This window comes from Macaca thibetana, chromosome 1 (assembly GCF_024542745.1).
Source record: "Macaca thibetana thibetana isolate TM-01 chromosome 1, ASM2454274v1, whole genome shotgun sequence".
Taxonomy (NCBI): domain Eukaryota; kingdom Metazoa; phylum Chordata; class Mammalia; order Primates; family Cercopithecidae; genus Macaca; species Macaca thibetana.
Genome location: NC_065578.1, coordinates 10,094,761 through 10,119,157, shown reverse-complemented (window position 1 = coordinate 10,119,157; position 24,397 = coordinate 10,094,761). Strand labels below are relative to the sequence as shown.

The 24,397-nt window shown below is 53.4% G+C and overlaps 1 protein-coding gene across 1 annotated transcript in view; it reads left to right on the top strand.

The window, feature by feature from the left end:
• Positions 1–4,099, top strand: part of C1H1orf127 (chromosome 1 C1orf127 homolog) — a 32,802-nt gene extending 28,703 nt beyond the window's left edge. The window contains exons 10-12 of the mRNA XM_050789403.1: positions 696–886; positions 1,653–2,853; positions 3,827–4,099. Of these exons, the coding sequence (XP_050645360.1) occupies positions 696–886; positions 1,653–2,846 (1,385 nt within the window). The 3' untranslated portion in view covers positions 2,847–2,853; positions 3,827–4,099. The remainder of the gene's footprint in view (positions 1–695; positions 887–1,652; positions 2,854–3,826) is intronic.
• The last annotated feature ends 20,298 nt before the right edge of the window (positions 4,100–24,397 follow it).

Sequence of the window (24,397 nt, the reverse complement as noted above, 5' to 3'; positions counted from 1 at the left end):
GCACTCTCCCGTTCTCTGTGGTTTCTGAGGTTGGGCCAATGTATTTGACCTCGAAATAGGAAATGGCTCAAAGATGAAACCAGCTGGTGGCACTGAAGCTACGATAGGGAGTCAGGACCAGGTACCCCTTGCAGAAATCTGAATTTCTGTGATTTAAGTTAAAAAAATGGGCCGGGCGTGGTGGCTTACTCCTGTAATCCCAGCACTTTAACAGGCCAAGGCGGGCGAATCATTTGAGGTCAGGAGTTTGAGACCAGCCTGGCTAACATGGTGAAACCCCATCTCTACTAAAAATACAAAAAAAATTAGTTGGACGTGGTGGTGCACACCTGTAATCCCAGCTACTCGGGAGGCTGAGGCAAGAGAATCACTTGAACCCAGGAGGTGGAGGTTGCAGTGAGCCGGGACTGCACCACTGCACTCCAGCCTGGGCCACAGAGTGAGACTCCAAATCAAAAAAAAAAAAAAAAAAAAAAAAAGGTATCTTGATGTCCACATAGTCTCAAAAAGGACTCCAGGTGGGAGGACTGTGAAATTCAGCAAATGGACATTTCCCAACCCAGGGCTTGCATCTGACCTCCCCAAGCTTCCATTCCCCACCTGTGGAAAAGGGTCCCTCACGGTCCCTTCAGCAGGGCGTGGGGAGGATTTTGCTTCCTTAGGAGGAAGGCTGACCTCTGTCTTCCCTCTGGAAGGTTCAGGAACAGAGTCGCCTGCCTCAACTGCTACACAGAGGGCCACTCCCTCCCCGCCATCCCCAGGACCAGAGACCCCTCCAGCAAGCGTGCCATCTGCCGCTTCCTCCCAGGTGTGGGCTGCAGGACCAGCTGCCCAGGAATGGCTTTCTTGGGACCTCCCTCACCAGCCTTCTGATGCGCTGGCCAAGGCAAGTCTATGGCTACATCCTCTGCCCACGGTTTCCTCCAAAAAGTCGGGTCCCCATGAGGTATCGGTAGACCTAGCTGGGCCTGAGGCCCTTCTCTCTCGCCACCGTTCTTCCAAAGAGAGCCCCACTGTGATCCCCAACCGTGTCACCTCCTCAAATTCAGAATATTTCCCAGAGAAAGCTGGGCCCCCAAGAGCTCCCACCTAAGGGCAGCCCCCTTCATCTGTCAGCCTGGATCACAGCAACCTCCCAGTGCCCTGAGACACAGCCGAAGGAGGCAGCGGGGGTGTCAGCAGCTATGCACACAAATGGAGGGAGGGAAACTGAGGCACACCAGAGGACTGGAGACCCAGAGGTCACAGCTTCCTCCAGCTCTTCTTTTTTTTTGAGATGGAGTCTCGCTCTGTCATCCAGGCTGGAGTGCAGTGGCACCATCTTGGCTTACTGCAGCCTTCACCTCCCAGATTCAGGCGATCCTCCTGCCTCAGCTTCCTGAGTAGCTGGGATTACAGGCGCGCGCCACCACGCGTGGCTAATTTTGTATTTTTAGTAGAGATGGGGTTTTACCATATTGGCCAGGCTGGTCTGGAACTCCTGGCCTCAAGTGATCCACCTGCGTTGGCCTTCTATTGTGTTGGGATTATAGACGTGAGCCACCGCAGCTGGTTCCTCGAACCCATCTTTGGGCTGAGATTCTCAGGGCAGCCGGAGCCCATGTGTTCTTGTTGCTGATGCTTTTTCTCTCTCCACTTCTCTCTTGATGAAGAAGGGGCTTGGACCGTTGCTGCAAACAGCCAAACCGGCGAGGAGAGGCCAGACATCTGCCTCCATTTTCCCTAGAGTGATGCAAGCTCAGCAAGGTCTCCAGGCTCCCCCAGGGGAAGTGGGGTTCCCTGGACACCCCATGCCTCCAGTCATGCTCCCCTCGGAGCCTGTAGAGGGTGTCCAGGCTAGTCCCTGGCGGCCACGTCCAGTCTTGCCAGTGCACCCGACTCTGACCCTGCCTGTGTCCTCAGACGCCTCCTCTCCTCCACCGCCAGCCCTGAGGCCTGAACAGTCTGAATCGCTCCTGGTCTCGGGACCATCTGTCACCCTGACTGAAGGTCTAGGAACTGTGAGGCCTGAGCAGGACCCCGCCCAGTCTCCAGGAAGTCCTCTCCTGCTGAGAGGGCTGTCAAGGGGGGATATGGCTGCACCTGAGCCCATCTTGGGGGAGCCTGGGCAAGCCAGCGAGGAGCTCCAGCCACTGACAAGGCCCTGGCGGGCCAGGCTGGCGGCAGAGGCACTGGTTTCTCACCATTCTCCCCGAGAGTCCCAGGAAACATCCTCTGGAATAGAGGTGGAGAGGCCGAGCCAGACTGGGCCTGGTTTCCCCAGGGAGGGGGCCAGGGGACTCGTGGACTTTTCATCCTCAGAGCCAAGCGAGGACATGGAGGGGCCGGGACTCTCCACCCTGCTGGGGAGGGATGCCACATTCTCCACCCCAAGCGTGAGGCAGCCAGACCCCAGTGCCTGTGCTGGGGCCTCAGGACCCGAACTCACCGGGACGCCCAGGGTGAGGCCGGCAGCGCCCTTGGCGGTTCTTCCTGTGGAACCTCTGCCAGCAGAACTGATTCGCCCGGCAGCTCTTCTGACACCCAAAACCTCATCTGTAGGAGGGGCAGACCAGGCCCTATACCTGGAGTGTACCCCTGGCTTTGTGGGCCAGGAGGAATCAGGGGCTGCACATGCATCCAGTCCTCTGTCCACGCAAACCCTGAGCCCGTGGGCTCCCACAGGAGGGTCGCTACCCAGCCTGGTGGAGATTGAACACCCCTTCCCGGCTGGCCGGGGGGCCTCACCCCAGCAGGAGCTGACAGGGCCCACCTTGGCCCCCAGTGCTGAAAGCCACAGGCCTCCTGAGCTTCAGGACAGTGTGGAGGGGCTTCCTGAGAGGCCCCACGCTGAGTCTCCATGGTGACTCCACTGTGAGTCCTGGGTGCACCCTGGGGAGGTGGAGTGCAAAGGGCGGGAGGTAGCGATGGGTCAGCCTGGAGGTGGGGGCTGGGGGTTGTCTCTCCAGGGAAGCCCCAGTGCTCTTCCAGCCCAGATCATCGCTGTGCTCAGCCACAGCTGGGCATCTAGGCCAGGGAGTCCAGGGGCACTGGGTCACTGAGAGTCACCAGGGCCATCCAAGCCAGCAAGGTACCAGCTGCTGCCATGGAACCCAGAGGAAGTGGTGAAGTGGCAGGCCATCTGCCTGCGTGGACCTCCCCGAGGGAAGAGGCGCTGAGTGCAGGGCAGTGTCCCCCCATCTCTCCCTGGCCCTGCCAGCTGCATTTCTGGGCTTGCTCTGCTGTCAGAGGTGGGGAAGCATCAGGGTAAGGCGCAGCCTCTGCAGCCAGGCCTGCCAGGAGCTAGGGTTCAAGTCCCAGTTCCTCTGTCCTTTGGCTGTGTGACCTTGGCAAGGCACTCACCTCTCTGAGCCTCAGTTTCCTGATGGGTCAAATGGGGATGGTAATAGTTCCTTCCGATGCGGCCGCTGAGGGTTGGGTGGGAAAGGAACACAGAGCATTTGGCGTGGAGCCGGACGACACCCAGTGCGCTCAGAACTCAAGAGCCGTTCTTGCGGCAATCTTACACCATCACCATCCACCTCACAGAGCATGACACCCAGCACGCCCAGAGCTCGAGAGCCGTTCTTATGGTGATCATTTCACCATCTACCTCCCAGCGCAGGCAGAGGGGATGCTTGCAGGCCCAGGAAAGCATGGCGGGCCTGAGCCATGGTTCAGACATCTCTGGGGGTGGCTGGTGATGGTGATACGAACCCTTGGTGTTTACCCCCTCCCCAGGCCTTGGGGTGCCATGACCCCAGGTCTCTAAAGGACTCCAGGGGAGGATAATGGGATGTCACTGCTTTGTTTTCATTACTCATCACTCTTTTCCTCTGGATTCCAGGGCAGCAGCTGGTACCCTGCTGGCTAGGACGGTCCCGCTGACCCTCAGTGACCCAGTTGCCCCCAGGCTCCCTGGCTTCGATGCCCATCTGTGGCTGGGGACAGTGTTCTGGCCGGAAGAGCACTCACTCGGTGCTTCCCTGGGAGGGTGGCCCCCCAGACGCCCACCTCCAGGCCGACCCATCACTGGAAGTGGGATTTGAAATGCAGCCAAGAAGAGGAGACCGTCGGCAACGCCCGCCCGGAACAAGAAATAAATAAATAAGTAATCAGGGTTGTCTTGGCTGATAAACGGTCCCCACCTCGAAGAAGACTTCTCCCCCCTCTGCGCACCCTCCTCCTCCCTCTCCGGGCAGATCCGTCCCAGGCAAAAGCTTAATAGCCCCATTTAAGGCTTTTCCTTTTCACCACGAGATTGAGCTGCTCCTGCCATTACGAGGTTTTCAGCTTCTCTCTGAAATCAAATTACTGACTCCATTTAATTTTTTAAAAGCTCAGATGATTTCCCTTCTCGAATTGGAGCCGTGACTTCCAGGCCAGCCCCCACCAGCCCTACCAGGCGATTCCCCTGCGGGCAGCCGCTGCCCTGGGATGGCGGCCCCCATGCCTGGGGAAGCCTGACACCTAGAGGGAAAGCCAGTGGGAGGAGGCCTGAGTCTCTGGCCACCACCCTGGACCCTGGGCTGGGTGGCCTGAGCTGGAGGAGGCCCACAGGAGCCCATGGCTGGAGGCCGATGATCTCCAAAGGCTGGTGGGGTCAGTGGTTAGAGCCCAGCACCGATGCCATAGGCTCATGCGGGAGGGCCCTAGCCTCCCAGTCGCCTTCTCACAGTGTGTGTCTGGGACTCTACCACTCCACAAAGGTTTATGGAGCGCCTCCTCGGTGGTGCCAGGCACTGTTCCGGCCCCGGAGAGGCTCCAGTGAATTGAACGAAATCCCCGGTGTGGGAAGGAAAGTTCTAGAGTGCGCGTGAGAGGGGGTTTGGACAACAATAATAGACACAAAACAATTTCAGACAATGCTTCCTGCTCTGAAGAGGAGCAAACAGGCAACTCGGGTTTCCAGCTGCTTTGGGTGGGAAGGTCGGGCGACCCCTCTGAGGAGGTAAGGAGGCAACCGCAGAAAGAGCTGGGGGTGGCGTCCAGGCAGAGGGACAGAAGAGCAAGGGCCCTGAGGCCGGCTGGAAGGACGGAGAGAAGGCCATGGAAGCTGGTGGTGTGAGCAGAAGAGTGCAGGGGGGATGGGCCTCCAAGGTTTGCAGACGCCGTCAGGAGCCCGGATTTTATTTTGGCCTTCATGGGCTGTCCAACAGGGGCCTTTGGTCCAACAGGGGCCTTTGAGCAAAGCAGTAGCCTTGAGTAGATGCTTGAGAAGGCTGGCTGGAGAGTGGGCGTCAGAGGGGCAGAGCAGCAGCCCCACTGAAAGGAAAGGTGACACAAAGGATCTCCTCTTTGAGGGCTTGTGCCACTCCCACACCTGCGTCCAGATGACGCAGGGGAAGTGGCTGCCTGGTGACATTGGAGACATGACGCATCTTATTGTTATTATTATTAATTTACTTATTTTCGAGACAGAGTCTCTCCCTGTCGCCCAGGCTGGAGTGCAGTACCTTGATCTCAGCTCACTGCAACCTCTGCCTCCCAGGTTCAATTGATTCTCCTGCCTCCTGCGTAGCTGGGACTACAGGCTCACACCACCACACCTGGCTAATTCTTGTATTTTCAGTACGGATGGGGCTTCACTATGTTGGCCAGGCTGGTCTCAAACTCCTGACCTTGTGATCCGCCCACCTTGCATCTTTTATCTCAACACTGGCCGTGGTGTGTTTCCCAGGAAACAGTCTCTGTCTCTCTTTGCCTCCTCCCCTCCACCTCCATCCACCTCCATCCACCCCAGCCCCTTCTCTATCCCTGTAGAGCCCCCCGGCTTTGGGACAGGGTAGAGCAGGGGCACCCATGTGCGAGAAAGTCCTATAAACCAGGGCTAACCCTTTACCAAGTCCTCCTGTGTTTAACAACCACCCTGTGCCCTTGGAGACAAGACAGAGGGAAGGGAGTTAATGAAATCACCAGCCTTTACCTGGCATAAATGGCTCTTCACCCCCCAGGCGGGCGGCGATTTGCAAGGCTGAGAGGGTCTGGGCATTAACTGTTCTGGGCACTCTTCCCAGCTCAGCGCTCTGTGCAGCTGGAACAAACCACTTTACTTCTCTTCCTTCCCCCAGCTTCGCTCTGCACCCGCTCAAAAGCGGGCAGTCGTGCTTAATTAGAAAGTGCTTGGGGTTCTTGGGAAGGTTCCCATTCTCCCTCCAGATGGGACAACCCCATTTCTGTGACCAGGGCAGACCTGGCTGGCACCCATGCCTGATCCTGGGACACGCACGGGTGTTGCCTCTGCCGGTTTTCCCGTTGAGACCTCCCAGGTCTTGCAGTCATTTGTTTATGGCTGACACGTCTGTGATCAGTGAAATTCTGGCAGGGAGCAGCTCTTTCCCTCGGGGTCAGCAGCTGCCGGGAGATCTTTGACAGCCTGGGCTGTTCCAGGTGCTTAGACATCACTCGGTGGTTCCCCGCCCTTAGCGGCTTGGATTCTCATCTTTTATCCACCCCCCACGACTCTGCATGAGGTCCAAAGTCTATGCTGCATTTGTTGTCCTTTTCTCCTGCTACACGGAGCAGCTGGAGCTGGTCCAATTTCTCTTTTGGGCTTTCCTTCTTGAGCACAAAGCCTTTCCACGCCCTTCAGCATCCAGGCTCATTGTTTTTCCCTGGTTGAAGGTCCTGAATTCCTAGTTTTTTTGTTTGTTTTTTAGAAGGAATCTCACTCTGCTGCCCAGGCTGGAGTGCCATGGCGCAATCTCGGCTCACTGCAATCCACTTCTTGGGTTCAAGCGATTCTCCTGCCGCAGCCTCCTGAGTAGGTGGGACTACAGGCGCACATCACCACACCTGGCTAACTTTTGTATTGTTAATACAGATGGGTTTTCGCCATGTTGGCCAGGCTGGTCTTGAACTCCTGATCTCAGGTGATCCGCCCACCTCAGCCTCCTAAGATGTTGGGATTCCAGGCATGAGCCACCTCGCCTGGCCGCCAAATGTTCAATGCTTCCCTCAGCAGACTTTACATCACAACATACTCTTGAGTATTTGTTTTTGTTTTTGAGGTAAGATCCTGCTCTGTTGCCCAGGCTGGAGTGCAGTGGTGCAATCATAGCTCACTGCAGCCTCGACCTTCTGGGCTCATGTGATTTTCCCACCTCAGCCTCCCTAGTAGCTGGGAGTACAGGCATGCTCCACCACACCTGGCTAGCTTTAAAATTTTTTTTTTGGTAGACACGAGGTCTTGCTCTGCTGCCCAAGCTGGTCTCCAGCTCCTGGGCTCCTCCCACCTCAGCCTCCTAATGCGCTAGAAGGCGTGAACTACTGTGTCCAGCCCTTCGGTTGGGTGTTTGAACATTACTTAAGCTGGAACTGTAGTTTCTATTTAGTAATCCTCCCAATTACTGTGTAACCAGAGAGGCAGTGTGGTTGGGAAGTGTCTTCTGGAGGTCTGGAAACCAGATCTGTTCCCCCAAGTCATTTGGCCTTGAGCTAGTCAGTTCACCTTCTGAGCCTCAGTTTTGCTGTTGGGCTGTTTGGAAACCAGAGTGAATGGCCCAGCAACCTCTGATCCAGGAGGACACCTGGGCCATCCCATGCAGATAGGACGTTCAGAGTCTCTCATGCAGCCAGGGGAGAACCTCTTTCTTCTGAGGGTCCATTATCTCCAGCCTAGCCCAGCCCCGGCCCACAGCCCAACACCTCTGCTGCTCACAGGTCTGTTGTCTGGGGGCTGCCAGAGACATTAAGCCAAACCAGGTGGGAGGACAAGATGGGACGATATGGACAGAAGTTCATTCCCATGCAGGCAGCCAGAGCCCACCTGTCACCTGCTCCACAGATGACCTCCCACCTGCTCCCAGTTCCTTTCCCAACAATCAGGCTGAGCTGTTCCACATCCCAGATCGAAAAGCCCTCAGAACAGTGGTTCTCAAAGTAGCATCCCCGGAACAGCAGTCCTTCCCACCCCCACACCCCGATCTCATGCTTGTTAGAGAAATGCAAATTATCAGGCCCCACTCCAGACCTACAGAGCCGGAATTCAGGGGTGGGGCTCGGCAGTCTGCGGGACTGAAGTCATCCAGGGGGTTCTGATGCCCCACTGTGTAAGCTCAGAAGTGCTGCATGAGAGAATCTGCGAGGGATACTCCCTAAATTAGAGAATGTCACAGCCTCCATAACAATCCAACACTTGACTCTCATACACCGCCCAAGTACTTGCCACCTCCATCTGTTCATTGTGCCCAGCAGCATCCCTTCCAGGGAGAAAATAATTGTTTTTCCCATTTTACAGAGGAAGAAACTGAGGCTCAGGGCCCGCCCAAGGTCATAACTAGCGGATGGTGGCACGAGGGCCAAAACCCCGGCCTCCTCATTCCAGCGGGAGGGCTCTCTCTTGGACACTGGGTTTCCGCGGCTTCTTAGACCGCATGTTCCCCCGCCAGAGAGCCATCCCCGCTTCCAGCCCTCTCCCGGTTCCCAGTTGCAATCTTAGGCACGAACATCCAGGAAACATAAATTTCGCCTGGCAGTTGAGTAAGAGCTCTGAAAGGAGTTACACGTCAGGGGGATGGGACTTTATTTCTCAATGAAATAGCCTTTTTATGGTTGGAATAAAAGTGCCAGGGGGAGCCTCATGCCAGGAAGTAGCAAGTTATTTGATAAACTCCTCCAGCCAGGGGTGGGGCTGCGTGGGAGGTGGCGGCCAGAGAGAAGCTCCCCCCATTTCCAGATACATGTTTCTCTTCAGGTTAGCACTGTGGAAGACCCCAGAGGGCCCCGTGGGCCACCCAGCTGGAGAAGGGCTGGCCCTGGGACCATGCCAATGCCTTCGCTCCGACACCAGGTCCTGGGAGCAGAGCTGCAGTTCAGAGAGTGAGCAGCAGGGGGCAGCATAACCCACCGTTCCAGCCCGTCCGGCGGGCGCTGCCGGGGCTGCGAAACCGGGGTCCCTGAGGCTCAGCCCTCGGAGGAGGTCAGAAGTAGCCCCCACCCTGGGGCCTCTTCCTCCTCCCTTCAGCCCTTCCAACCCCTTGTCCCTTCATGGCAAGGACAGTTTGTCATCCTTACCCTGGTGGCAGCCTCTGCCCGGATCCACATGATCATGGGGGTGGGAGTAAGTAGGAGGGGGCTTCTCCATCCCCTTGCCCACCCCGTGGCTGCTTTCTCAAAGCTTCTCCAGGCTTTGCTTTGGATTTCATTAACCCTTGGCTTCCTTCTGAGGGGCCTCTGGAGGGGTCTCTGTGTTCGTGGGTGGGTGGGTGGCTTTTGTGGGCTGGGGACCACAGCCTTAGTGGTCACTGGGGGAAGGGGGACAGGAGAAAAGCCTGAAGGACAAAGAGAAAGCAAGGAAACCTCCTCGTCTGAGAACGTGTGTGATTGGCAGGTTTACGGCCTCGGGAAGGTGCGTGGTATTCCGCACAATCAAGTCATTTTTAAAAATAATCTCTCTGCTTAAGTCGTACACGCTGCTAATTGCATTTTAATAAGTCTCTTAAAATCTTGCCATATTTTTTAATATCCTAATATTAGGCAAGTGATTGCGGGGGACACTGGAGGGCATGGGGAGTTTATGTAGCAGAGGGAGGGCTGTGATGAAGCCGGGGGGTGGTGGCCACCCAGTGGCCTGTGGTGTGTGTGGGTGATGGGTGGGTGTCTGTGTTTGTGTGACCTGTGCAAGACCCAGGGAGTGTGAGTGTCCATAGGCAGGGCTTCCCCCGGCCACAGCCCTGGACAGCGGGCCCCGTCTTCAGCCGCAGTGCCAGAAATCACTTATTACACCTGCTGGGTTCCTGCAGCCACAGGGGACAGACAGGCTTCCTCCTTTCTTTTCATCCTTTGGCCCCAAACTAGAACATCTGAACTGGAGGGGACCTTCGACCCAGTCCTCTTTTCCCCAGGATGCAGGCCCTGAGCCCAGAGAGGGGAGGTGACTTGGCCAAGGCCACGTAGCAAGGAGTGGACCAGGGGGGAAACTCAGACCCAGTCTTCAGAGGGCATAGGAGGAACTGCCTCGTCCCCCTCATCACAGCACAGGGTGCTGGCTGCACCATCCGGCCCTAGCATCCTTGCCCACACACACTGCATGCTGTGACCTCCCCGTGGGGAGAAGGTGGGTGGTTGCTGATTGAAGGTGGCTGTCATTCCTGGAGCCCTTACTATGTGCCAGGCACCCTGCTGAGCACATTCCCCTGAATAGCCGTATGGGGTGAGTGTTTTAGGATTCCTGGGTGGATCCACAGCTAAGAAATGGCAGAGCTGGGATTTGAACCCACAGTCGCTTCTGTGCCTGGCTGGGGAAGATTCTTAACCACCATTGGATGGGAGGCTGAGCTGGGGTCCAAGCGAATTCCACATCTCTGAATGCCCAGGTCCAGGGAGGACCGTGCAGGGAACAGCAGGGGAGACTGGCAGAGACAGGGAGGTGGGGCATTGGGTGCCTACGGTCTTTTGCTCTTGACCCCTCTGTTACTACAGGGCAGGGTCCCAAGGCCAAGATCAGCATCAACCCTTTTCCCCAGAGCCCCTGGAGGTCAGAGGCCTAGGAAGGCGGTGGCGTGGGGTTGCAGGCCTCAGACCTTAGCCATGCTCTGGGTTTCCGGAGCCCCCTGAGGCACCCGCCAGCCCCCACGGTCCTGGTCTTCCTCTTCTCTCCTCCTCCCTCCCCTTCCTCCATACACGCCATGGGCCCGGGTGGGAGGCACATGTTGAACGAACTTCTGAACAGGAAGTCAACGTCCAGGTCGTCCCTTTTCATGTGGTTTCTTTAATCCCCCAGGCTGGGTTTCAGAAGCGTTTTACAGTTTCAGTTTTACAAAGCTACGCTCCCTTTAATGTTGGCGTTTTTCAGGAGGTGGGGGGAGAGCAGCTTCAGTCAAAACATGTGTGTTTTACATCAGCCAGCTGCGGACAGGGCGGCCCGGGGCGGGGGGCAGCAATGTGGCTTCCAGGCTCCGCGCGGGGGCCCTGGTTAGATGCGTCTACTCGGCTCTCTCCCTCTCCTCTCCTGGGCTTTGCCTTCCCGCCTCCCTGAGTCCCTCTCTCCTGTCCATGGGGCCGGGGGGCCAGGGCACTGCTTTCCAGCCCCTTCCCACCTGAGCTCTGATCTGGTCAATGCAGGTCTTTTGGTTTCTGCTGCTGAGACACCAGAGTGCTCATCTTCCTCCACACCGTGAGCCGTATCCTCCAACCAGCCGGCTTTTCATTTACTTAGTATTTTCCCTTAAATTGCTGCACTTCTTTTACTTACGTAGATAGTACCTAAGCAAAAATGTCCCTGAAATTGTGAATTTGACACACTAGTTACATCTATCTGCTTGAATACACAATAAAACAAATTTAAAACTATTACAGCATTTGAAAAGGCGAAGATCATCGTGCCAGCCTCGCATGCTTCTGGAAATCCCACCTCCATGCCCCTTCCCTGGCAGAGAAGACGAAGGTCAGGAGGGGAGGTGGCCCGTCCAAGGCCATGGGGTTGGTGAGAGTCCTGCCTGGCTGTTCTGCCTCCAAGGCCAGCGTTGGATCTCTCATGAGTCATTTTCAGGGCTGGCTTCTCGGCCGCGCAGTTTCAGACCTTAGAGGAGCTGCCTGGGGCTGTGTGACACACCAAGGAGAGGGGCTGAATTCCCTGGCAGTGCGGTTGGGTGGAAAGAACACAAACGGAATCAGTCAGACCTGGGATCAGATCCCGGCTGCACTAACTCCTAAGAGTGTGATCATAGACAAACGTCTCCATGGCTTTGAGCCTCGGTCTCCTCATCTGTGAAATGGGGATGACCACGCCGGCCTGGAAAGAGCAACGCAAGGGTCAGAGACACACCTGGAAACAGCCCGCCTCAGCCAGGCCTGCAAACCCAGTAGTCATTTGCAAGCCCTCAGGGCTTGGTTCTTGTCCACTGTGCTCCTTGTCACCAGCCTGGTTTCACCATCTCTCCTCCCCTACCCACGGGAGGCAGCGGGAGGTCCAGGGAGGGAGAATCAGGAGTAAAGATGCATGCCCAGAGCGGCTCACGGGCCCTCCTGCCCTCTGTCCCTGCACTGCCTGGGAACAGAGCAAGCCCTGTGTGGGAGGATGCTGTGACCAGCAGCACGTCCATGCCCTGCTGGAAGAAGGAGGAAGACAAAGGTGGCTGTCCCTGCCCACAGAGGTGGAGTGACTGGGGGGCTCCAGAGGCTGTTTGGATAGTGTGGAGGGCCTAGGACACTTGATCCATGCTGCCTGAAATGATGGGGGGTCCAGTATCACAGAGGCCACCCCCCTGGTAAAGCAGAGGCCTTGACCCCTGCTGGCCCCAAAGCTTTGCTGCTACCTGGAGCCCCCAGCTGCTTGAGGGGCTTTGCCTCTATAATGGCCAGGGGGTCTCTGGAGCATGACGCCTCGGATCTGAGCTGTTGTTCTCTGGCCACAGAGTGAAGTCGTCTGGCTTCCACCAGTGCGAAAGCTGCCCCCAAGGGATCTGGGAGAGTGGAGGAGGCTGATGTCAGGCCAGAACACGGAGGGACAGGACCTAGGGATGGGCACTGTTCTAGCCACTGGTTCTCTCCCTTCAGAGCCTGGGGCAGTTAAGAGACCTTGGAGAATGCAGTAGTGATGACGATGATGATGGGGAGGCTGGTTAAATGCAGTGAACGCTTGCTATGTGCCAGACCCAGTGCTAAGTATTTTTATTTAATTTATTAATTTTTTTTAAATTATTTTTTTGAGACAGAGTCCTTCTCTGTTGCCCAGGCTGGAGTGCAGCGGCGCCATCTCGGCTCATTACAAGCTCTGCCTCCTGGGTTCACACCATTCTCCTGCCTCAGCCTCCCTAGTAGCTGGGACTACAGGCGCCCGCCACCACGCCCGGCTAATTTTTTCTATTTTTTAGTAGAGACGGGGTTTCACCATGTTAGCTGGGAAGGTCTCGATCTCCTGACCTCGTGATCCGCCCGCCTCGGTCTCCCAAAGTGCTGAGATTACAGGCATGAGTCACAGTGCCTGGCCTATTTTTATTTTATTTTTTTGAGGCAGAGTCTGACTCTGTCACCCAGGCTGGAGTGCAGTGGTGTGATCTCAGCTCACTGCAACCTCCACCTCCCTGGTTCAGATGATTCTCTTGCTCAGCCTCCCTAGTAGCTGGGACTACAGGCGCGCGCTACCATGCCCGTCCAATTCTTGTATCTTTAGTAGAGACATGTTTTCACCATGCTGGCCAGGCTGATCTCGAACTCCTGGCTTCAAGTGATCCACCTGTCTCGGCCTCCCAAACTGCTGGGATTACAGGCGTGAGCCACTGCATCTGGCTGCAGTGTTGAGCATTTTACGCAGTCATTACATTCCATCTGCTCTGTGACACACAGTGGGAGGGCATCTAGAATAGTTCCGGCTCACAGTAGGCCCTCAACGAATACTTAAGAAAGAGGCTTGGAGAGGGTGAGAGATCTACCCGATTCTCAGCCTCCGTGCTCTTACTGTGTTTGTCCTTCAGGGCTGGCCACTAGGGCGGGCATCCGGGTGTTGGCAGAGGAGAGGTTTGGGGCCGCAGGTTCTGCACAGCGCACCTGCTGGCTCCTCCTGAGGGAGGCTGTGGCTGTCCCTTTAGGGTAGGTCTGTGGGAGGGCCATCCCCCAGGGCTGAGGATGCCTTGTCCACTTACCCAAGCCACCCGAGGGAGCAACACCCTCAGCGTAGGGCCTCTTCTGCTCCCCCTGGGGCAGTGGAGGGCTGGGCCTGGCCCGGCTGCAGCTGCGTGGGGCCCAGGGAGGAGAGAATCAAAGGCAGTCCATGCAGCCCATGTGGGTCCCGCTTTCATCTCCCGGCTTCAAAGAGGTGCAAACAAACCCTGTCCCCGTGCCAGGCAGCAGCTCCCTCCTCACCGCCCAGCCTGCTCTTTCTCTTCTCCTCCTCCTTCCCCGGAAACCAGCAGGCCTCAGTCCTGGTTCCAGGAGCACTCCAGAGGGGCCCGACTTGCTGGGCAGGGCTGGCAAGGAAGGAAAGGGGAGGCTCTGCCAGGCCAAGAGAAAGGGGGCTGGGACCCTCTCACCCGCGCACACTCTGGAAGCTGGGGGTCTATTCAACCATGACAGAACCTTCCAATCTAGAACTGTACTGCCCAGGACAATGGCCACCTGTGGCTCCTGAGCACCAGTCTCCCATGTCTTGAATACCCTACAAGTAAAAGATGCACAGGATTGCTCAGCTTTGGTGCAAGCAAAGGAATGTGAAATATCTCACATATCATTTTACCCCTGACTACGGGCTGACAGGATAATATTCTGGAGCTACTGGCTTAAAAAAAAAAAAAAAAAGTTGTTAAAATTAATTTCACTTGGTACTTCTTACTTTTTTTTTTTTTTTTTTTTTTTTTTTTGAGACGGAGTTTTGCTCTGTCTCCCAGGCTGGAATGCAATGGCACGATCTCGGCTCACTGCAACCTCTGCTTCCCGGGTTCAAGCAATTCTCCTGCCTCAGTCTCCTGAGTAACTGGGATTACAGGCATGCACCATCATGACTAGCTAATTTTGTATTTTTAGTAGAGTTGGGGTTTCTCCATGTTGGTCAGACTGGTCTCGAACTCCTGACCTCAGATGACCTACCCGCCTCAGCCTCCCAAACTGCTGGGATTACAGGCGTGAGCCACTGTGCCTGGCGGTTTGTTTTTTTTCTGTTGGACTGCTTTGTTCTAGACAATATTCCCGTTTTGTTCTTTTTGATTTTGTCAAGACGGAGTCTTGCTCTGTCGCCCAGGCTGGAGTGCAGTGGCACCATCTCGGCTCACTGCAACCTCCGCCTCCCGGGTTCAAACAATTCTCCTGCTCCAGCCTCCCTGGAAGCTGGGATTATAGGCGCACATCCCACACCCAGCTAATATTTGTATTTTTAGTAGAGATGGGGTTTCACCATGTTGGCCAGGCTGGTCTCGAACTCCTGACCTCAGGGGATCCACCCACCTTAGCCTCCCAAAGTGCTGGGATTACAGGCGTGAGCTACCGCGCCCAGCAATATTCCCATTTTGCGGATGAGGGGTCTTGAGGCTCAGAGGGGTTTTGGCACATGGCTCCCAGGTGCTTTTTGCTGCTCATAAAAATCGTGAATGAATGAATGAATGAATGAATGCATGCATGCATGCATGAATGAATGAAGGCCTAGTCCTGGCTGCTGAGGAGACACAGGTGAAACCTGTCCCCGTTGATGCCCTCGAGGAGCTCCCAGTCGAGTCTGGTCCAGTCTAGGAAGGAGAGGTAGTGGTGGAGTCAGAGACCCCTGCATTCTGGGGGACCCCAAGGCCTCCGTACAGTAGGGCGGGGAGTGGTAAGTGGCTCCTGGGTCCACATCCTGGCTTCACTGCTTCCTGGTTGTTTGACTTTGGGAGAGTTACTTAACCTATTTATGCCTCAGTTTTCTCATCTGTGAAATGGGGATGATAATAATTATCAATATTATGGAAGCAGCTCCCTCTTGGGTTTCTGTGGGGATGAAGGGAGTTAACACACTCGACTCAGGCAGAGCAGAGCTTTGCGCACAGTGTGTGCAACCTGTTAATGATTAGTAATAATTCGGGACAAATGCTGTCTGTCACGTGGCACCTTGTTCTGACAGCTGCACTTGGGAGGGCTGAAGGCAGTGTCCTGCCCCGGAGAGAGAGCTGCACTCCCAGCAGGTCCCAAGCTGCCACCGCCTGGAGGGGAGAGCAGAGGGACTTTGTGACTTTCCCTCCAAATGGTTTCTCTGGGTCCGCCTGGGCTGTGCCTGGAGTCCATGCTCTCTGGGCTTAGTGTCCCAGCCTCGCCTGCCACCCATCATCTCTTTGCTCCCTGACACACCCACCCTTACCCTACCCTATCCCAGCTCTGTCCCTGAGGCCCTGAGGCCTTTGAAAGTGGCTTTGAAGAGAAACGCCCTCCAGGTAAACAGAACTTCCATCTTGCTTCTGTGCTCTCAGCACAGACAGAGCCTCTGGTTCACTCCTGGTTACCAAGGACCTCCCAGGGAGGGTTGGTGGGAGGTGGGGATGGGGAGCAGGGAGCCCAACACAGGGCCTGATGCACAGGAGAACCCACTCCAGAAGGTGAGGGGAACCAGGCCTAGGGGACAGCGGGGTTCCTGGAGGTCTGGGCGGGACTTGGCAGGCTGTGGGTGGCACTATGAAAGCACAGGCCCCCAAGCCACGGGAACAGCCAGAGGAAAGGTCTGGGACACATCTTGGGGCAGCGAGATGATCCATCACATTCACGGTGAGGCCAGGACCCTCCAGAGCCTCGATAGACCCCAAGCATCCCCAGGACTGCAGGGGGACGCTTGGGACCCACCCCTGACAGAGCCTTTCAATCTAGAGCTGCGCTGTCCGGGACGACAGCCACCTGCGGCTCCTGAGCACCAGTCTCCCATGTCTGAATGAGGCTGTCGGGGACCCCACTGAGCAGGATTTGCTGAAGGCTGAGTGAAGGGGTCGGGGCTGTTCCCACAACTGGGCAGGGGTTGGGGGCCCCCAGAGACGGTAGCAGGAAGCGGGATCATTAGAACCAAACAGGGCCGATGGGAACCAGATGCGATGAAGTTTTGGGGGCTCTTCCAGAAGAGAGATGCTTTTCTTTTCCACTGGAGCTGAAGCTGGGGGAAGAGAAGGGTGCAGGCTGTTTGTCCCTCCCTGCTCCCCCCACCTCCGGCCCAGTGCAGCATCAGGACGTTCTTCGGCCCCAGCCACCAAAAGGGAAGGAGAGCCACACCTGGAGGCCATTTGCATAACTGCTCCTGTGGTGCCCTAGGCCAGTTTCTGGGGAGAGGGCTGGGCAGGACCCATGTGGTTGCGGGGATCAGGGGACAACAGCCCCCAGCCCAGTCCAACCCTCCCTCACTCAGCTTGCAGCCCTGGGGATGCTTGAGGTCCACCCAGGCGCCGGGCTGCAGACGGTGCTTCATGGTAGTCTCCCCTGCTGGCAGGCCCCACGACTGCTCAGCCTCACCACTCACGCTCAGTGCCCCTGCGCCAGCCACTTCTTCCAGGAAGCCCTCTGGGTCCTCAGGGTGGATCAGGCACCTTCTCTGGGCTCTGGAATGCAGTGGCGCCATCTCGGCTCACTGCAACCTCCACCTCCAGGTTTCGAGTGATTCTCCTGCTTCGGCCTCCCAAGTAGCTGGGATTATAGGCGCGTGCCACCATGCCCAGCTAATTTTTGTATTTTTAGTAGAGATGGGGTTTCGCCATGTTGGCCAGGCCCATCTCTAACTCCCGACCTCAAGTGATCTGCCCACCTTGGCCTCCCAAAGTGTTGGGATTACAGGCGTGAGCCACTGTGCCTGACCTTCCCTGGGTTCTGACACTGGGTTAGAGCTCCTGGTGTTTACTGTGGTGGATTTTAACTCCCTCTTTCAGTGAGCGGTTATCCAACTTAGACACCCTCCCCAGCTCCACTCAGCACTGGACCTAATGGGGTACTGCCTGTGGCCACACGTGCCTGCCTCCCCAGGCCTCCCCAGATCCCAGCCCCTCCCTCACGCCCACCTTCTAACCCTCTACTCCTGCGGCCACTCTGAATTTTATATATATATATATATGTGTATATATATGTGTGTATATATATGTATACACATGCACACACATATATATATAGTAAATTGGTTTTTAAAAATCAAGTAAGTCACTTCGAAGAAAAGCACTCATTACAAAAATTACAAAACCCACAGAGGCATAGAGAGTAAAACACGAAACACCCCTTTGCCTGGACTGGCCCCAGTCAGTCCCTTCCTCATGGTAACAACTGTTAGATTTGTGTAAGCTAAGGTATCCAGTCTTTTGGTTTCCCTGGACCACAGTGGAAGAAGAACTGTCTTGGGCCACACATAAAATACACTAACACTAATGGTAGCTGATGAGCCAAAAAAAAAAAAAAATCACAAAAAAATCTCATAATGTTTTAAGAAAGTTTATGAATTTGTATTGGGCTGCATTCAAAGCCATCCCAGGCCGCAGGTTGGGTAAGCTTGGTATAGAGCTTTCTAAATAGTGTGTGTGTGTGTGTGTGTGTGTGAAAAAATATATACATATAGGCTGGGTGTGGTGGCTCATGCCTGTAATCCCAGCGCTTTGGGAGGCCGAGGTGGGTGGATCACCCGAGGTCAGGAGTTTGAGACCAGCCTGGCCAACATGGTGAAACCCTGTCTCTACTAAAAATACAAATATTAGCCAGGCGTGGTGGCACGTGCCTGTAGTCCCAGCTACTTGGGAGGCTGAGGTGGGAGAATCACTTGAAGCCAGGAGACAAATGGAGGTTGCAGTGAGCCAAAATCATGCCACTGCACTCCAGCCTGGGCGACAGTGTGAGACTCCATCTAAAAAAAAAAAAATATATATATATATATATATATATATAAATGTTATATAAAACATATACTTTTATATAATATTTATATTTTATATAATTATAAATATTAATATAACATAAAATTTACACTCTTAACCTTTTTTTTTTTTCAGTAGAGACATGGTCTCACTATGTTGCCCAGGTCTCAAACTTCTGACCTTAAGTGATCCTCCTGTCTCAGCCTCCCCAGGTGCTGGGAATACAGACATAAACCACTGCACCCAGTCAATCTTAATTGTTTTTTAGTGTACGAGTGCACGGGTTCAGTGGCACTAAGTACATTCACATGATTAGGCAGCCACTGCCACCATCCACTTCTAGAATTTTTTTATCTTTCCCAACTGAAACTCTGCACCCATTAAACACTAACTTCCTATTCCCCCCTGCCCGCAGCTTCTGGTAACCACCACCCTACTCTCTGTCTCTGTAATAGTCTACTTGTGTATTGCTATAAAGAAATACCTGAGGCTGGGTAAGGTATAAGGAAAAGAGGTTTAATTGGCTCACAGTGCTACAGGCTGTGCAAGCATGGCTCCAGCATCTGCTCCTGGTGAGGCCGCAGGAAACTTCCAATCTTGGTGCAAGGCAAAAAGGAAGTAGGCGTGTCACTTGGTGCGAGCAGGAGTAAGAGGTGGGGAGAAGTAGCACGCTCTTTTTATTTATTTATTTATTTTTGAGATGGAGTCTCTATCTGTCACCAAGGCTGGAGTGCAGTGGTGCGATCTTGGCTCACTGCAACCTCCACCTCCCAGGTTCAAGCCCTTCTCCTGCCTCTGCCTCCCAAGTAGCTGGGATTACAGTCACACAGCACCACCCCCAGCTAATTTTTGCATTTTCAGTAGAGACAGGGTTTCTCCATGTTGGCCAGGCTGGTCTCGAACTCCTGGCCTCAAGTGATCCATCCGCCTCGTCCTCCCAAAGTCCTGGGATTACAGATGTGAGCCACCTTGCCCAGCCTTACGGTCTTTTTTTTTTTTTTTTTTTTTTTTGTTGTTGTTGTTGTTGTTGTTGAGACAGAGTCTTACTCTGTCTCTCAGACTGGAGTGTAGTGGCTTGACCTCACTCACTGCAACCTCTGCCTCCTGGGTTCAAGTGATTCTCGTGCCTCAACCTCCCGAGTAGCTGGGATTACAGGCATGTGCCACCACACCTGGCTAATTTTTGTATTTTTAGTAGAGACAAGGTTTTGCCATGTTGGCCAGGCTGATCTCTAACTCCTGACCTCAGGTGGTCCGCCAGCCTTGGCCTCCCAAAGTATTGGGATTACTGGCGTGAGCCACTGTGCCTGGCCTCATGCTCTTTTAAACAACCAGATCTTGCATGAACTGAGAGAGAGAACTCACTAATTACCATGAGGATGGCACCAGGTCATTCGTGAGGGATCCCCCACCGTGACCCAAGCACCTCCCACCAGCCCCACCTCCAACACTGGGGATTATATTTCTTTCTTTTTTTTTTTTTTTGAGATGGAGTCTTGCTCTGTTGCCCAGGCTGGAGTGCAGTGGCACGATCTCTGCTCACTGCAAGCTCCGCCGCCTCCCGGGTTCACACCATTCTCCTGCCTCAGCCTCCCGAGAAGCTGGGACTACAGGCGCCCGCCACCACGCCCGGCTAATTTTTTTTTTTTTTGTATTTTTAGTAGAGACGGGGTTTCACTGTGTTTGCCAGGATGGTCTCGATCTCCTGACCTCGTGATCCACCCGCCTCAGCCTCCCAAAGTGCTGGGATTATAGGTGTGAGCCACCGCGCCCAGCTGGGGATTATATTTCAACATGAGATTTGGAGAGGACAAACATCCGAACCACGTCAGTCTCTGTGAATCTGACCACTCTGAGGACCTCATGTAAGTGGAATCCTACGTTCTCTCACCTTTTGTGTTTGACTTAGTTCCCTTATAGCATAATGTCTTCAAGGTTCATGTCTGTTGTAGCATATGTCAGAATTCCCTTCTAAATCTTTTAATTAAAGCATTTTTTTTTTTTTTGAAGAGTCTCATTCTGTCACTCAGGCTGAGGTGCAGTGACATTATCACAGCTGACTGCAGTCTTGAACTTCTGAGCTCAAACGATCCTCCTGCCCGTAACCTCCCAAGTAGCTGGGACTACAGGCGTGTACTACCATGCCCAGCTAATTTTAAAAAATGTTTTGTAGGCCAGGTGTGGTGGCTCACGCCTGTAATCCCAGCACTTTGGGAGGCTGAGGAGGGTGGTTCACAAGGTTAGGAGTTTGAGACCATTCTAGTGAACACGGTGAAACCCTGTCTGTATTAAAAATACAAAAAATTAGCCGAGCCTAGTGGCACGTGCCTATAGCCCCAGCTACTTGGGAGGCTGAGGCAGGAGAATCGCCTGAACCCGGAAGGTGGAGGTTGCAGTCAGCCAAGATCGGTTGTGCCACTTCACTTCACCCTGGGCAACAGAGCAAGACTCTGTCTCAAAAAAAAAAAAATGTTTTGTGGTAACAAGGTCTTACTATGCTACCCAGGCTAGTCTCAAATTCCCAGTCTCAAGGGATCCTCCTGCTTCAGTCTCCCAATGTGTTGGGATTACAGATATGAGCCACCCTGTCTGGCCCAAAAGATATTTCTTACTCTGAAGTCACGGTCAAGAATGTTGAGAAACATGGCCTGAATTTCCATACCAGCCAAGTGCCCTAGCATGGCAAGCACAATTCCTGCCCCAAGCCACACAGGTTTTCCTCTTCAGGTCCCTTCTGTTGCTGCTGCCCTTGTCTTAGGTTTTTGCCACCTTTTGTTGGCTATTTTTTTTTTTTTTTTGAGACAGAGTTTCACTCTTATCGCCCAGGCTGGAGTACAGTGGCACGATCTCGGCTCTCTGCAACCTCCACCTCCCGGGTTCAAGTGATTCTCCTGCCTCAGGCTCCCGAATAGCTGGGATTGCAGGCATCTGCCACCATGCCCGGCTAAGTTTTTTGTATTTTTTTTTTTTTTTAGTAGAGATGGGGTTTCACCATGTTGGCCAGGCTGGTCTCAAACTCCTGACCTCAGGTGATCCACCTGCCTTGGCCTCCCAAAGTGCTAGAATTACAGATGTGAGCCATCGTGCCTGCCCCGCCCACCCCACCCCCACTTTTTTTTTTTGAGATGGAGTCTCATTGTCTCATTCTGTCGTCCAGACTGGAGTGCAGTGGCACAATCTCAGCTCACTGCAACCTCCACCTCCCGGGTGCAAGTGATTCTTCTGCCTCAGCCTCCCAAGTATCTGGGATTACAGATGCTCCTCACCACGCCTGGCTGATTTTTGTGTATTTAGTAGAGATGAGGTTTTACTATGTTGGCCAGGCTGGTCTAGAAATCTTGGCCTCAAATGATCCACCCGCATCAGCCTCCCAAACTGTTGGGGTTACAGGCATGAGCCACTGCACCTGGCCAGTTTTAAAGCTCAGTTGAAATACTCCCTTCTCTAGAAAGCCTCCCTTTTCCTCTCCAATGCCTGGAACCCTCTCTTTCTCTCTCGGATTCACCCTCCCATGTTTGGTCTCACTTTCCCTGACAGCAGCTGAGCACATACTGTCCTGCAGGGCAGGTGACTGGGCCTTCCAACCTGAAAGCATCCCTCTCCAGGAAGGGGCCCACCTCATACCTGTCCTACGTGGGTGTCTAACAGTGCCCCTGAACACAGAAGGGCCTGGGCCAGGCTTCCTGACAGTAACCATCACAATGCTGGTGCAGTGGTGATGTGCTGGTGACAGTAACTCGTGGTCATTGTAGGGAACAGTTTTCATGCTTATGGAAATGCCCTGTGAACCTTCTTTTTAGAGTGGAGGCATCTGTCACAATAGGAGTCCTGCTCCCCCAAGGTAGAAGTCAGAAATTCACTTTGCCAGCCTCCCTTGCAGCTAGAGTGTACCCACGTGACCTGGCCTCCACCAATCAGGATTTCTACTTGGAAGAGATGTGGGCAGGCTCTGTGCTGTTGGAACTTGGGAGGGGGACAGCCAGATTTCAGAGGCAGCAGTGGTGGTGTCCTGGCAGGAGTATTCCTGACAACTTAGGGTGGCTTGAACCACCATCCCTGTGCTCAGCAACAGCAGCTGAAATCACTCTTCCAGAGTATCCCTGGGTGCTAGTCCAGCCTCCAAGTCTGATCCTGTGGCACCGCTAGAGAGTTTGTGAGTTACCTAGTGCCCCAGCTTTCGGGTGAATTGAAGTAATATTTACACGTAGTAGAATTTACTTCTTTTGTGCAGATAGTTCTATATACCTTAACAAATTTACACAGTCACGTAGCTACCACCACAATCAAGATACAGAACTCCCAAAATCTCTAAGTGCCGCTTGGTAGTCAAACCCAGTGGTGTGAGAGAGCTGGTTAGTATCAGTTCATGGGAGCCAGTTGTTAGGTTTTGAGGAACTTTGCAAGCTGTTTCTTAAACATAGTCATCATTAAACATTAAATTATATAACCTAACAAAAAATTATATTAAAACAAAGGTAATAAGGCCAGGCACGGTGGCTCATGTATGTAATCCCAGCACTTCAGGAGGCCAAGGTGGGTGGATTGCTTGAGCCCAGGAGTTTGAGGCCAGTCTGGAAACATGGTAGAACCAGCTCTACTGAAAATACAAATATTAACCAGGCGTGGTGGTACTCATCTGTGCTCTTAGCTACTTGGGAGGCTGAGGTGGGAGGATCAATTGAGGCGGTTGAGGCTGGGAGGTTGAGGCTGCAGTGAGCCATGATTGCACCATTGCACTCTAGCCTGGGTGACAGAGTGAGACCCTGTCTCAATAAATAAAATAAATAAATAAAATAAAACAAAGGTAATAAACTTAACACCTCCTAATTATTTTGCTACATTTTACTGTTTAGATGCCCCAAGATTATTTATTATTATTATTATTATATATATATATATTTTTTTGAGACGGAGTCTCGCTCTGTCCCCCTGGCTGGAGTGCAGTGGCGTGATCTCGGCTCACTGCAAGCTCCGCCTCCCAGGTTCACGCCATTCTCCTGCCTCAGCCTCCTGAGTAGCTGGGACTACAGGCGCCCGCCACTGCGCCTGGCTAATTTTTTTTTTTTTTTTTTGTATTTTTAGTAGAGACGGGGTTTCACCGTGGTCTCGATCTCCTGACCTTGTGATCTGCCTGCCTCGGCCTCCCAAAGTGCTGGGATTACAGGCGTGAGCCACCGAGCCCGGCCTATTATTATATTTTTTTAAGAGATGAGAGTCTTGCTGTGTTGACCACACTGGTCTTGGTCTTGAACTCCTGTCCTCAAGCAGTCCTCCCACCTCAGCCTCCTAAAGTGTTAAGATTACAGACATGAGTCACCGCACCTACCTGAGATTATTTATGTCCGTTGTATCTATATGGTAGAAGTACTATCTAATGATGCGCTAATGTACAGCTCTTCTCCACTCTGAATTCAGTGACCCCATGTGAGCAGCTTAAAATTGGCCATGGCTGTAGTATTTATATCAGAGACATTGGCAAATGCTACAAATCAAGGTCTGATTTTATTGTTTTGCTGATTGTCTAGACATGAGAAAGTAGTGGAGAAAGGGCAAATAATACAGCTTAAACTTATAAGTGTGTCATGTCTGTGGCCATTACATTGAGAATAACACAAAAAATTAAGGAAACATTCTTTCAGTATTTAAAAACTATGATCTGACTCAGCAAAGAAGTCACTCACATCATTGATGAACTAATGAAGTTCTGACATATGTCTTTGTTGTTTTATTTTTGTCTTACTCTTGTCAAATGATGGCTCCCCAAATACCACCAGTACAACCTACTGATAAGACAAAGCTGGGTTTATTGCTTACTATAGGAAGGGAGAACATCACATCGGCAGGGCTTTGCCGCTATTTCAAAGTACGAAGGCAAAGTCGGAATCCATTAAGAACTGGAAGTTTGGTAAAGGAGGGTCTTTCCATGCAGGAGTTTGATTAGGATTGTGTTAGGAGTTGGGCGTGGTGGCTCACGCCTGTAATCCCAATACTTTGGGTGGCCGAGACTAGTGGATCACTTGAGATTAAGAGTTCAAGACCAGCCTGGCTAACATGGTGAAACCCTATGTCTACTAAAAATACAAAAATTAGCCAGGCATGGCTGGAGGTTGGGCTGTAATCCCAGTTACTCAGGAGACTGAGACAGGAGAATT